The 15331-nt window shown below is 52.7% G+C and overlaps 1 protein-coding gene across 1 annotated transcript in view; it reads right to left on the reverse strand.

The window, feature by feature from the left end:
• Positions 1-9281: 9281 nt before the first annotated feature.
• Positions 9282-15331, reverse strand: part of LOC121464955 (mitotic spindle assembly checkpoint protein MAD1) — a 319326-nt gene continuing 313276 nt past the window's right edge. Inside the window, exon 18 of the mRNA XM_041678089.1 lies at positions 9282-9816. Coding sequence (XP_041534023.1) covers positions 9658-9816 — 159 coding nt within the window. The 3' untranslated portion in view covers positions 9282-9657. The remainder of the gene's footprint in view (positions 9817-15331) is intronic.

A 15331-nucleotide genomic window follows, 5' to 3' on the forward strand; every position in this document is an offset into this window, starting at 1 on the left:
GTTGCAGCAGCAGAATCCTAACACATACAACCTGTTTATATGCAGGGCACACAAACCTAGATGCTATTCAAACTCCTTTGTGTTCGAGGGATCACACCTCCATTTGCGGCAATCCCTTGGGGGTCGGCCAAACTCGGAGACACAAATGGTTAAGCATTGGCGATGAGGCAATTCAGCAAGCTCTCAGATCTTGCCAGGAGTGTAAACTGGTTCTGACATTTCTTTTTGAGATTGTGAGCTGCCCATGGGTGCTGGGAATGAAACACTGGTCCCGTGGAAGAGCAGCCAGTGCTTTTAACTTCAGAGCCATCTCTCCAGCTTTCCACCCCATTTTTGGGGGGACAGAACCTGGAGTTCACTGATTGGCTAGCCAATGAGCTCTAGGAATCAAATATCTCTGCACCTCCATTCCCCAGCTCATCTGCGACCATATTCAACTTTTGTTTTGTTTTGTTTCAAGACAGGGTTTCCCTGTAGTTTTAGAGAGCCTGTCCTGGAACTAACTCTTCTAGACCAGGCTGGCCTTGAACTCACAGAGATCCACCTGCCTCTGCCTAATCTGCTGGGATTAAAGGTGTGTGTGTACCACTACCACTCAGCATACAGCATATCCAGCTTTTTATACCAGTTCCCGGGTAGACTCAGGCCCCCGTTTTCCACACTGAGCCATCTCCTCAGCCCACAACTATACTTGGCAACTCCCAGTTCTGTCTTGTTCCTTAGATTCCCTCCCTCCCTCCCTCCCTCTGTCCCTCCCCAAGTAGCCGCAGGCAGACATCGCTGAGCCTCAGTTTCTCTCCTGCCCTGGCTATCCTTGAGGAAGTTGGTGACTGGGACCCTCAGACCGCCTGCCACCTCTTCCTGTGATTTCCGAAGTGAGTGGTGTTCGCCCGCCGGAGGCTCCCGCGGCTCCCCGCAGCCCTGCTCATAATCACTGAGAATAATCTTCATAAAAGGCAAACAAATGGTCTAATTTCCAGGCAAACAGGAGTCAGATTAACGAGGCACATAGCAGAGCGCCCTGCGGCCACAGAACCAGCACTTTTAAGATGTAACGCCGCGGAGTTACTGGAGCCATAATTTAGTGCAAGTAGAAGTAATTCAAGCCAGCATGGGCAGCCTTAGCCCAGTGCCTGGGAGAAATCACTGCACACACGCGCATACACGCACACACACACGTACACACAAGTGCACAGACGGTCCTTGTCAGTGTGGTTGATGCCCATCTAATCACTTATTCATAATGTGTGTGCCTGTACATTATGCACATATTAGATATGGATGTGCGCATATGTATTTCTCTACACTCATAATATGTGAGTTATGAACAAATATGCTTTTCTGTCCATCCAGACTCCATCCATCCACCCACCACCCATGCATACATCTGTGCCCTGAAAAGCTGTCAAGAGCACTTCCCTACAGAGTGGAAGGTACCCGCTGAACCATAGAGGGGCGCCCTTCTGTAGAAAAGGTCACATAAGAGAAGCAAAGGGCAGAGTAGCTTGATGACAGTAGACGCTTCCCTTTGCGGCTGAGGCAGGGGGTTGCCTCATCACGAACGAACATTAGGATGGGTCACCACGCGTTTTTTTGTTTGGTGGTGAGGATGGGACCCAGGGCCTGGCTCATGTCAAACACATGCTTTACTGCCGAGTAATGGTCCAGCCTGGCCTATTTTCTTTTTTAACGCATGAGGGTGTTTTGCCTGCATGTATGTCTGTGCACCTCGTGTGTGCCTGGTGCCTGCAGAGGCCAGAAGGGGGTTGGAACTTCTGGAACTGGAGTTACAGATGGTTGTGGGCTGCCATACGGGCCCTGGCCCTTATCTGAAGCTCACTTTCTGTGGCCATTGTGTGATCTGCCTTCTCTCTTTTAGTTCGGTTTGTTGGGAGGTAGCATGGGGGCTCAGCCCTGCCCCCATGACTCCCATGAGTTTTTCTGAATTGTATATATGTTCTTCAGAGAATTATGTGTAAGAATAAATTGTATCTAGTGAGGAAGAGTGGTGATAACTGGAATCACATGAAGATGCTGGGGTAGGAGGATTATGAGTTTGAGGTGAGCCCAGGCTACATAGTGAGACCCTATCTCAACATACAAAACACACACACACACACACACACACACACACACACACACACATTATCACATTATGTATGAACCTATCTGTAACTGCATATACATGTCTATATATAAATACAAAATTACATGCTCCAATAACCCCTGTGAATGTATGTTATGTATACCACTCAAGTAGAGTATATACGTACTTATACACACATGTGCACATAGGTTGTGCCAGTAACTCTATGTAACTACATGGTTTATGTACAGACCTAGGTGCATATACCCCGTGTTTCTAATCCCATGTGTGTGTCGCTAAGATCTGGGTCACAGGGGAGTATCATCCTGTAGACTGCCTTTATTTGCCGTGAAGAGCATGTGAGGAGACATACTGGGCTGCTGTAGGCCCAGGGGACAACTCCACACATTCACATATATGCACACAGATGACAACACAGAAGTGTACTCTCCTGTATACAAACATGTACATGTGTGTACTCAGGAGGGCTCACACACACACGCACACACACACAAATCACACACACATCACATCACACACACACACAAACAACAAAGGTAACTAAATGACCTCAGAGTGATGGGGTCAAAAATGATTCAGGGGCTGGGGCTCAGAGGGTAAAGTGTTTGCCACTTAAGTGTGAGAACCTCAGTTTGATCCTCAGAATCCTCGTAAAAAACCTGAGTGTTGCGTCTTGAGCTTGTAATCCTAGAGCAGACAGGATGGTGCCTGGGACTTGCCGGCCATCCAGTCTAGCAACATGTTCAGTGCGAGACCCTGCCTCAAAACCAAGGTGGAGAGCAATTGAGGACAATACCTGAGGCCAACTTCCAGCCCTCACGTGTGCACACACATGCACGCACGTGCGCACACACGCACGCACACATTTTTTTCCATTGCCCTGGACAAGCACTCGAGAAGATCTTGAAGTCTGGTTCTTGTTCTTGTTCCGTGCCAGGGCTCTGGTTGTTACAATGCATATGGCTGTGTGACTTTTGTGGCCACCAGGGAGGGGCAGCCAAGGTGGGTGTCACTTTCTTGTTGCTCTCGGCCACAGGAGCCTCTGGGTCTCTGGTCCAGTTCATAAAGGGTTAAGAGGCCCCACCAATGCAAATTAGGCTTAATTAATCCTTTTCATCAGCGGCAAATATACCTTCTGAACCCTATTAAGAACATGAATATGCAAATTCAGACCTTTCAAATTTTCATTTTCAAGGACTTGGGGGGGTTGGGGTTTGATTAGTGAATTCCGTTAACAGCTTGTAAACCTTGTGTAAAATTTAATTTTCTATTTTAAGTATAATACAAAAAGGAACAGGAAAAGGTTGGGTGGCAGCTGGCGGCTAGGCTAATTGTGGGATGATACTGGAGGCTGGAGCCACGGGCTGATTCTTGACACCCTCCTGCCTGCTATTAGCCCATTTTCCAGGTGTGAAGACTGAGGCCATGAAGGAAGGTTGATGCTGAACCAGCATGGAATAGAGGCTCCTGATGTCTGGGCTAGGGCATGCCCAGCCGGAACACCCCACTGTTTGGGTCAGAAGGGTTGCAGACTCTGACAATGCCCTCCAAGGCCCCAAGTGCTTGCATAGGCTAGTTATCATCCTTCCCACAACCCCTAGGGAGCCAGGTCCCACAACCCCTGGGGAGCCAGGTCTATTCTGCCCCTGTGCTTAGCTGATCTGTGCTGCTAGTTTTATATCAGCTTGTCACAAACTAGAGTCGCCCAGGAAAAGGGAGCCTCGATTGAGAAAAAGCCTCCGTGAAACTGGCCAGTAGGTAAGACGATGGGGCATTTTTCTTGACTAATGATTGATGTGGGAGGACCCAGCATATGTCACCCACCCCTGGGCTGGTAGTCCCGGGTTCTATAAGAAAGCAGGTTGAGCAAGCCACAAGGAACAAGCCAGGAAGTTGCACCTCTCTGCATCAGTTCCTGCCTCTAGGTTCCTGCCCTGACTTCCTGGATGATGTACAAGCTGTAAGCTGAAAGACACCCTTTCCTGTCCACGCTGCTTCTGGTCACAGTATTTATCACAGCAACAGAACCATCACGAAGACACACTTCACTCTTAGTCAGGAAGAACGGACGCTTGTGTGAATGTGGTCTGCCCGGTGGCTGTCCACAGCCTGACAGGCCAGGACTACTGCCGTGGACCCATAGAGGACAGCTGGCTATTCCTGGCCACTGAGCCCCGAGAGGGATAGTCCAACCTGAGGAGGGCAAAAAGCGGAAAAGATGCCTCAGATTCCAAGACTCAGTACAAACAGAGAGGGACCCATGTCTTGTCATGGTTGTGTTAAGATGATCGCAGGCTGAAGTGGGATGTATTGTGTTACATAAAATATTTGGAAATTAATTTCAATGACTTCTTTATTGTTTGTTTCTGTTTGTTTTTTTAATTTGGGGTGTGTGTGTTTGTGGGTGCACTCACCCATGTGTGTACATGGAGATTGTTCCTTAATTTTTGGAACAATCTCTTACTGAACCTTGATCTGCTTGATTCAGCTAGGCTGGGTAGCCAGTGAGGCTGGGGTAAGCATCTCCCCCCGACCCAGTGCTGGGATTACTGACAGGCAAGCCATCCCCTTAGTTTCCATGGGAGCTGGGGATCCAAACTCCAGTCTCCCTGCTTACACAGCGAGCACTTACCCACTAAGCTATCTCCCCGGTTCTGTTTCTCGTTTGTTCTGAGACAAGGTCTTGTTACGTAGTCCAGTCTATCCTGGAACTATGTAGCCCAAGCTGGCCCTGAATTCACCATCCTCTTATCCCAGCTTCTTAAGTGCCGAGATTACAGGTGTGTACTCACACCTGGCTCTTAAGTGCCGAGACTGTAGGTGTGTATTCGCACCTGGCTCTTGAGTGCCGAGATTACAGGTGTGTACTCGCACCTGGCTCTTGAGTGCCGAGATTACAGGTGTGTATTCGCACCTGGCTCTTGAGTGCTGAGATTACAGGTGTGTACTCGCACCTGGCTCTTGAGTGCCGAGATTACAGGTGTGTACTCGCACCTGGCTCTTGAGTGCCGAGATTACAGGTGTGTACTCGCACCTGGCTCTTGAGTGCTGAGATTGTAGGTGTGTACTCGCACCTGGCTCTTGAGTGCCGAGATTACAGGTGTGTACTCACACCTGGCTCTTAAGTGCCGAGATTACAGGTGTGTACTCACACCTGGCTCTAATTTTCATGTCACCCCTGGGCAGGGACCACATTGACCTCTGTATTCCAATCTTCAGGTATATGCTACTGATTGATGTAAACACTTCTACCTGGCTCTGTAAGTGTGGTCCAGGCTGGCCTCCATCTCATGAGCCCACAGCCTCATCCTCTTCCAGCAGGCTTACCCCCTCCATACTTCATTTTGTATCATTGAGTACATACGATGTGTCTCTGTGTACATGTGTGTGCGTACGGGCATGTGTGCTCCACACCATGCATGCGGAGGTCAGAGGGCAGTCTTGGGCGTTGGTTCTGTCTTGTTCGAGGCAGTCTCCCTTGGCTGCTGCATAAGCCAGAACAGCTGGCTAGTTTTGCAAGCTTCTAAGGCAGTGGTTCTTGACTTGTGGTTCACGACTCCAGGGTGTCCAATGACCTTTTCACAGGGGTCACCTGACCATCAAAAAACACAGATAAATATTACAATTCATAACAGTAGCAAAATTACAATTACAAAACAGCAAAGAAAATAATGTTATGGTTGGGGTCTCCACAACACAAGGGTTGCAGCGTTAGGAAGGCTGAGAACCACTGTTTTCAGGGGTTCTCCCATCCCCATTTCCCTTCTCTGAAGGACACTGGGATTACAGATGTGTGGTATTGCATCTGGGTTTATGTGGATTCTAAGGATTCAAACTCGCGAGCTCACACTTGTGTAACGAGTGCTCCCCCCCCCCCGAACCATCGCCCTGAACATCACATCAGTTCCACCTTCTACGTCCTCAGTGCGGCCACTGAACATGCTAGATTTTATTGTTATATATGTGTCTGTGTGAGGGTATGTGCATGTGTGGGCAGTACCCCCGGAGGCCAGAAGAGGGCATCACATCCCCTGGAACTGGGTTACAGATGGTCCTGAGCCACAGAACTTGGGTTGTGGGAACCAAATCCAGGTCCTCTGAAGAAAGTTCTGTGTCCCTAACCATTGAGCCATCTCTCTAGCCTCCTACTGAACATTTCAAATGACGAATGTCATCAACGTGACATTTCCTGGAGACAGCACTGTTCCATAGGTGAGAAGAGACTGATTAAAATATCTCCCTACATATATATGCATATTATAAGTGACGCACTGAGCAGAGAGCAAGGTGCCGATAAATGTCACAAGGGAAAGTAAAGCAGCCTGGGTGGGAAGTGGGGCCCACCTGTGATCTTGGTTTAAATAACACATCCGTCCTCTCAAGGTCAAGGCTTGTAGACACAGCTCCTTGGGTTCTCAAGGGGTCACCCCTTTGTTCTGATTGTCTCTCTTTGTCTGCCTGTGCATGCCCATGAGTGCCTGGAGAGGCCAGGAGCCGTTCACCTTACTTAGTCATCTCTGAGACAGGTCTCTCACTGAACCTGGGGCCCACTGGTTAGGTGAGGCAGGCTGGCCAGAGAACCCCCGGGATCCTCCTGTCTCCCTCTTCAGACATGCACCACCATGCCTTGTTTTTATGTTTGCTTTGTTTTGTTTATGTGAGGACACAGATAAAATGTCCTCGTGTTTGGTGGCAGTCACCTTACCGAGCAAGCCATCTTGCCAGCCTTCCCCTCACCCGAACCCAGCCAGGTTGGACTGTTCCTGCAGCCTCTGCCTTCAGCCATCCCCTCATTCTGGGACTGCCTCTGGTGAAGGTGCTCTGTGGTACAGCACATGGCAGCCAATATGCAGGCAGATTCCAGGCAAGATGCTCCCTAAGCAAGTACCAGTGAGATGGCTCAGCAAGGAAAGGTGCCTGCTGCCAAGCCTGATGGCCTGAGTTCAAATCCCCAGGACCCACATGGTAGAATGATAGAACCACCTCCAGCAAACTGTCCTCTGATCACCATATCTGCTCTGTAGCATGTGTGCTACACACACACACACATGCACGCACACACACATATACACACGCACACACATACACGCACACACATACACGCATGCACACGCACACAGGAAAGATAATAGTGTCCTAAATGACTCCAAAACACGGCAGCTGGGAGCTGCTGGTGGCTTCACCTTCACTCAGGACCTAGTGTGCCTGTGAGCCTAAGTTCTCAAGCCTTCGAGAACTTTCCATGTCGGTGTCTTTCAGATCCAGCCATGAAACTCAGTGGCTACAGCTGCGTGGACGGCTGTTGAGAAAAACTAGAACTGTACAACAAACCAGTTATTGAAAACTCCTGTACAGAATCCAACAAAACAAACCTGGGCGCCTTGGCCCATCCACACGGGAGGTGTGCAGGTACGCCCGCTGGGCTGCGAGCCAAGGGAGGGGCTTTCCTTCCTCCAGTCTCCTCTCTTTGGAGGCTTACTGGTTTTGCTTTAAGTGTGGAGCTAAGCAGAAAGCTGGCATAAATACAAGCCTAGCTGGGGCTCCCAGGTCCCGGGTGTTGCTCTGTCCAACACCCCCCTTGTGAGCGAGCGAGGCACACTCTCCCGTGGGCTGGAAGCAGTACCGAGATTGCCAGCATATACTCTAGAGTATACATGCACGTGTACAGTTACGCTTTGCCTGCTTTCATTTGCAACCGCATGCCACGTACGCACACGGGGTGGGACACTTTGCCTGTGCAATGGCATACTGTGTCAATGTTTGCATTCTCAATTGCAAACTCCTGGGCCTGAGTCTCCCTTCCCAGCCTGTCTGAGGATGAAGACAGCCAGGACTTGGCCAGGGACCTTGGGGACACGGATGTAGGAGGGGATTATCTATGTCTGACTCTGAAGCCTGGCAGCTGGGAGAGTTGGGTTGGAGTCCACAGGTGACTGGAGCAGGACCCCTTCTTCCTAAACTTGACCCTGCAGCCTGATGTTGCCCGGCTTGAAGGGTGTGATGAGATGGGGACCCACTTGTCATGGGAGAGGGCCGAGAGTTGGGAAGTTCAGCCAGGTGCAGCCTGTACCCATGGCCTGGGGTTTCAAAGTATGTTGATTCCGATGTCGCCCTGGTACTTCCGTTCCTACCTCTCAACAGCCCTGGTGGATGGTTAGTCCCTGGGGTGGCCCGCGAACTGGAGAGAAACTCACAACCTATACTTCCCAGAGGGCCTTGCACCAGGCCCAAGGACAAGGCAATAAAGAGCTCAGCCATAGGTCAGCACTGGCTGCCCCTGCTGAGAGCGATAGGGGGGCATAAGGATAGCGGGGGTCCCCTGGTAGGAGAGCTGGAGGCTGGGACACAGCAAATCCTGTTACCTCCTGGCTGTGACGCCTGCCACAGTGGCACTAATCCCTTAAAGTGAGTCATTAGCAGCTTGAGACCTATTTATCAGCGGGTGCCCACTGAGGAGCTGGTGAAAGCCAGGGGCAGCCAGAAGTAGAGTTTTCCCTGGCCCAGGGCTCCTAGGCCAAGCCTGGACACTCCCAGCGGTCTGTCTCAGTTACATCCTCTTGCAGGCATGCGAAGAGGGTCTGACACACTCGGGGGGCAGGTCACCAATGCACGAAGATCACATGATCCGGTGCCTTGACTCTCAGGCTAGCCCAGGCACACTCCCAACTCAGACCTTCTCCTCTCCACCCCTGCCCATCAGGACACTTGCTGTGGTAAAAAGCCTAGAGGCCTAGGTAGGGTTCCTTGCAGGGGGAGCTGGCAAAGGGAGATTAGTCTCTGGATTTAGAGGCCTCAGGCGGGGGGGGGGGGAGGCAGGTAGAGTAACCAAGGCAGGGAGGAAACACCCAGGCTCTGGAGGGATGGGACACAAGTGCTTCCCTGACCTCAGCCACCTCTCAGGACACATGTATGAGCGGGCTGTCCAGATGTCCGAGAATGGCAGGGGTGTGGTGGGGCCTGCCCAGGCATCCAATGGGCACGGCAGGGGTGTGGTGGGGTCTGCCCAGGTGTCCAGTGGGGCATGGCAGGGGTGTGGTGAGGCCTGCCCAGGTGTCCAGTGGGCACAGCAGGGGTGCAGTGGGGTCTGGGCAGATATCTGAGAACGGCAGGCAGTGTGGTGAGGTCTGGGCATCGAGGTAACTTGGCGCTTTGGATACAGACATGGAGAGAGTGCTAAAGAATAAAACTTTATTTCATATGGCTTCAGGCCACAGCCTGGCCAGCAAAGTAGTCCAAGCAACCAGCACATGTGACTGGAGGCTGGTGTAGGGACACCTTGGGACAGTGCACGGAGAAGCTCCAGAACAGGAGGAAGAGGAGGAGAAGCCCAGTGCTTGGGGGCAAGGGAGGAGAGCAATGGGGTGTGATCTGGCTTGGGCATCCCCAGCAGTTGCTCCTGCTGGCTAGGGACAAGAGATGGAGTGGCTGCTGGAGCAGAGACTATGGCTGGCATGATGCAGCTATGGTGGCAAGGGGGTCTGGGAACAGTGTGGGGTGTAGGCTAGGCCAAGGTCCAGTGGCTGCAGGGTGAGGAGGCCCGTGGGCAGAGGCTAGATGGAGGTCTGGCGGCTGAACAGCTCGATGGTCAGGGCGCTCAGGAAGGCAGGGATGCTGTCCTGCTGCAGCAGGTGCAGCTCGATGAGCTCAGGCACCGAGCGGGAGAACTCCGTCTCCAGCAGCTGCATCTTGGAGCCCGAAGGTCCTGTGGCCTGCGGGAGGAGAGTAGAGAGGCCGTCAGCACTGACTGCTGGAGGGGTGAGGGACCGAAAGGCTGTACTGCCCGCAGCCAGGAGTGCAGCCAGGCCAGAGGGGCACTGGCCTGCTGAGGCAAAGTTCAAGGTCATCCGCAGACGAAGCTGAGATTCACAGCAGGCAGCCAGTACTGCCTTAGGGATGCTTTACCACAACAGGACGTGAGCCCCTGCAGCCTCCACTCCAGTCTCCAGCCCTTCAGCTGTTACATGCATGGCCTGGGGAGGCAGAGCAAGCCCCAAGCATCTTCCAGACTGTGAAGCCAGGAAACTGGATATTGGCTGATGGAGGTTTGCTCCTGGAAGGGTAGACTCTGGAGCCCAGACTGGCTCTGTCCTGTTTTCTCATGTCACTTATAACTGCAGGGAAAGCATAGTGGCTCTGTGACCTCTGTGATGGGGGGTGGAAGTGGAGTTTGCAGACGGTTCAGAGCTGCCGTGGTACAGAGCTTGGCCTCCCAGGGCCTGCACAGATTACTCGGCTGTCTGGCCAAGCTGCCCTCTCACCATGCAGGCCAGGCTGGGAGAAGCAGACTGAGGCCCTGGGCCTCCTTGTCATCCTGACTTTCCCAGCATGCTGCAGTGGCCAAAGATGTAGAGAGCCTGCTTGGTTAAGGGAAAAAGATCCCCACTTGCAAGGCCAAGTGAGAAGCGGTCACAAACCCACACAGGGCTCTCTCAGACCTAAGGTCTGATACAGAACTAGTGTCTGGCAAACCCAGGGCCTCCTCATTTGGCCACGGAAAGAGGGCCCAGTTGGGAGCTGGGCAAAGGTCAAACTGAATGGTTCCTCAGGGAAGAAGTGGAGGGTCTGATAAAGTCAGCGGTCTTATGGGGGACGTCAAGTAGGCCAGAGCCCATTAGGAAAGGCAGGGATCTGGCCAGGACGAGGAGAAATCAGAAGGCCCGTACAGCACAGGCAGGAAGCTCAGCTACTGTGGAAAAGCCAGGCAATTCCTAAGCATGACCATGTGACCCATTAGTATCCCTTCATTGTGCACTCAGGAGAACTAAATACATGTGTCCACACTGAGACATACATGCACTGTCCATAGTGACGTGATTCACACACACACACACACACACACAATTCAGCCATGAAAAGGAACAGGCTTGATGCATGATAGCTCAGGGTCAACTCTGAACACAGGAGCCTGTTTATGTGATGCCATTGACACGAGGCATCCATACAAGACAATACGGCAGGGCAGGAGGCAGGTTGGTGTGTACCAGGGTGAGAGGGGCAGGAGGCAGGTTGGTGTGTACCAGGGTGAGAGGGGCAGGAGGCAGATTGGTGTGTACCAGGGTGAGAGAGTTAGGCATAGCGTGTCTCTGTGGATTAGCCTGTGCCAACGAATGCACAATGAATGTGCTGATGGGAACCCGAATGCACGGCTAGTGTGAAGCCGAGGCAGAGACGTTTGTTCTGAAAGGTCCTTCCTGCCAGCGGTTCTGCAGGTGCCCTTGCTCCCCGGAGCCACACAGATGGCCAGGCTGCTCCCATGGGTGCTGGCAGCCCATGACTACCACTGACTCCCTAGCATGAGCAAGAGGGCACCTGGGGGGACTGCAGTTGCCTCAGGGCATGCGAGGCTCTGTCTCACTGACTCGCCAAGCTGTCTTCTGGCTTGCTTGTTACCTGGGTTTTCCTCTTGTTTTCTCGCGTGGGCCGACCCCCCAGCCTGTTCCCATGGCCCTTAATACATTTAGCCTTGTCATAGTTCAACACAAACCATTTTTAAACAAAAATAAGAGAAACCACTCTGACCTTTTCTCAAGAAAATCCTTTCATTTCTCCCTTCTGCTCTCAACTCACAATGTTTTTCCCGAAATGTCAGAGGGGCTGACTCTGAGGCAGCTGTGGGAAAGGAGCAGGCGGAGCCGGCTGGGTGGGGGCAGGAGCAGGTGGTGGCTCTTTCCTGTCCCAGGACCCCCTCAGCAGGATCTTCCAGATGTCATATCACCCCTGTCCCTCCTCAGGAAATCATGTGCGTGTATGCATGCGTGTGTGTGTGTGTGTGTGTGTGTGTGTGTGTGTGTGTGTAAGTGTGGTACTAGGGATGGAAGCCAGGACCTCATATAGGTTAGGCAGGTACCCCACCACCAAATGACACCCCCAGTCCTTGCCCTAGAGGATTCTAGGTAGGTGCTCTCCCACTAAGTCACACCCCCAGCCCCTCACTGGGGGATTCTAGTCAGGTGCTCTACCGCTGAACCACACCCCAGCCCCTCACTGGGGGATTCTAGGCAGGTGTTCTACCACTGAGCCACACCCCAGCCCCTCGCTGGGGGATTCTAGGCAGGTGCTCTACCACTGAGCCACACCCCAGTCCCTCACTGGGGGTTTCTAGGCAGGGGCTCTACCACTGAGTCACACCCCAGCCCCTCACTGGGGGATTCTAGGCAGGAGCTCTACCACACACCAGTCCTCTTGTTAATATTGTTTTATTTTGAGAAGGTCTCATTAAGTTTTCCAGGCAGGCTGTGAACTGTGATCCTCCTGCCTGTGTCCCAAGCAGCTCAGATGACAGATCACCACACCCATTCTTTATTTGGAAGAGACCTTAGTTGCCAGCACTGTTCTCCTGTTTCCGATAAATAGGTAAGAGCTAACGACACCACACAAAACCCACTCCAGTGGGCTATTTGCTCACGGAGCCTCTGTGCGGTCAGTACAAGTCCTGGAAAGTCCCTCTGAAAGGATGGAGGGAGGGCAGAAGTGTGTCCCTCCCCCACACACTCTGCAAGTCTCAAACAAATCCAAGTCTGGGTTTGTACCACAAGTTGGGCATGGCCCAAATAGCCCCTTCCAGGTCTTCTGCCCACTCTTTCAACAGGTCTCCCCCAGTTGCCCTGCCCCCTCGGCACTGGAGCAGCCCCACCTAGGGAAGCGGTCCTGGCTGATCAGCATGGACAGGTTGAACGACACCCTGCCAATCAGTCCCTGCACGGCTCTGCCATGTTCAAATGCCACCCGGTCCCCAGGTGCCTGCGAATCACCATAATTAGGGGCTGTTCACTTAAAATTAGAGCGCAATTTTTTAAAAAGCAAATTGCCCAGTCAGACGTGCTGGCTGCGGTTAGAAATATTTATGGGCTACGTGCATGTGCCGTCTCCAGCTCCCTCTCCCTCTGTGCTGGGGATGGGCCAACAGCACCGTGGACCCAGCCCAGCAGGGACGAAGATGCCCCGCTGCCGACAGCTGGCAGCCTCTGTCCTCTGATTTCCACCTCTACCTCTGGCCGGGGTCTATCCCTGACGCCTGCAGGGCTGAAGGGCTTTGGGCAGTGGACGTGACTTGCTCTAACAGAAGTACGTGTGTGAGGCCAAGGAGATCCAGATAAGGACATTGGGGTGGTTGGGCACACGGCCAGAGGGATGCTAAGGACATTCCATGAGCCAGCGCTGAGTGAGTCCCTATCTCCTCAGGCCCAGGGACCATGGTGCTCTCCATATCTCCCTCCTCCTCAGCTTCTAGACCTGGGTCTGTCCCCTATTCTGCTGACACTACAGTGTCACTACAATGTCAAGAGTGTGCAGTGTATAGACCCCCACCCCCCCACGCAGAACTTGTAGTATCTGGGTGGTAGAACGGCAAACAACTGCAGGAAGCTCAGCCCAGGGATCCCCTTCATGCCAGCCATCTTGTACCACCACCACCTTTCCCCACCAGAGCCTCTTCCAGCCTAACCTGGGGTACGTGGCCCACGGAAAAAGCTGAGCCAGTGTGTTCCGGGACACCTGGTATCCAGTATGACTCCCGGCTCCCATCTTCCTCCCACACCCTCAGGTGCTTAAACCCCAGGAGGAACTGGGGGCCACTGGGTTGGGATGATGAGGACAGAACTGAGGACGACTGTCCTGCACGCAGTTCCAGCTGGAGAAGCTGTGTCTGTGGCAAATGGCTTGCCTGGTGTCCCTGCTGAATCGGGCCAAGGAAAGTGTGCAATGTAGTGTGGGTTAATCACAAAGCGTGAAAGGAATTTACCATCCTGGCAAGGGGTGACCTTTCCCTCTGGAGCTCTGTGTGTGTTTGGGGGGGTGAGTGTGAGGTTGGGCCCTGCAGCCCCTGATGATTCTCAAACCCACAATTATTATTATTAGCCGCTTGCTATTTATGAGCACTGTGTCCCCCAGGCTCGCGCTCTGTTTCAGAGTTCCACAGCTGCTCCTGAAGCATCGGGAGGAGGTGGAGGGCACAGGGCAGGGACAGAGCACATGGGTCCTATCTGTGGAGTCTCACACGTCAGGGCAGACATGGGGGTCCTGGCTCTTCGCAGGTTTCCTGTGGACTTGGAGGTCACAGGGGCCCAGTATGTGCTGAAGGAGTGGGGGCAGGGAGGACACGACAGTGGCCAGGTGGGCATGAAATTCAGTGTGTGCCCTGAGGTATAGGGGAAAGACGGGGATACTCTCTCCTGCAGCTGGGGCCTGGGGGAGCCAGGGTACCCCAGCTCCTCTGCTCAGAAGCCTTAGGGCTGGGAAACGGGATGGTTGGACTGGGCTCCTCACTGATTTGTCCCCCACCTGCAGGGCACAGGGTCCTAGAGCCATCACGCTTAGAGCATTGCCATCATCTGGTCAGAAGACATAACCCTGTTGTCATTCTTACTCGCTATGTGACCAGGGTGTATGAATTGCTTTCCATCTTTGAAATAGTATCCTCATATGAAACAGGGATTAATGTCTTTGGGGAGACCGTAGGCAGCTCAGAGGATTTGACCACCATGCAAAGCTTCCAGCCAAGGTAATGTAACAGGGATGAAGCCGCTTACTGGGTGAAACAGTCCAAACAAGCTGGGGAGAGGCTCGGTGGGTAAAGAGCCCGTGGTACACAGAGGATCTAAGTTCAGATCTCCAGTATGCTTCTAAAGCCAGGCGTGGGGGTGCACATCCATAACCCTGGCACTAGGGGGGCAGAGGCAGGCAGATTCCTGGAGACTATGGTCTGGCTAGCCTGAGTCAGTAAACTCCAGGTTCACTGAGAGACCCTGCCTTAAAAAACAGGGTGGGGAGCTGGTGAGAGGGCTGAGCAGGTCTGATGGTCCGAGTTTCATCCTTTAGACTCACATGGTTGGGGCAGAACTGACTTCTCTGGGCCCAATGAATGCTGTGCGTGTGCCCTGCCCCAGAAGCAAACAATGAAAAAATGGTGCAAACACTGAGGAAGATGCCTCCCACACACACGTATTTCTGTTACCCCCACATGTATATATATGTGCATATACCTGCACAAACATACAAACACACATACATGAAAAAATGCCACAAAACCCAAACTATGAAACACAGTTGTCAAGTTCCTGGACCTAGGGGGACAAAGAATAGAAATGGGTGGCCTGAGACAGCAGGGCAGAGAGCTGATGGGGAGAGGAGGGAGGACTTTGAGAGTGTGCTCGTCTGTGGGAGGGTGACTGGCACCTGGTGCAAGGAGCTGCCTGACCAGGACAAACTAAAGGGCCGGAGAGTACC

This window comes from Microtus oregoni, unplaced genomic scaffold, assembly GCF_018167655.1.
Source record: "Microtus oregoni isolate MIOR12 unplaced genomic scaffold, Mior012 000029F_ref0000214, whole genome shotgun sequence".
In the NCBI taxonomy this organism is placed as follows: Eukaryota; Metazoa; Chordata; class Mammalia; order Rodentia; family Cricetidae; genus Microtus; species Microtus oregoni.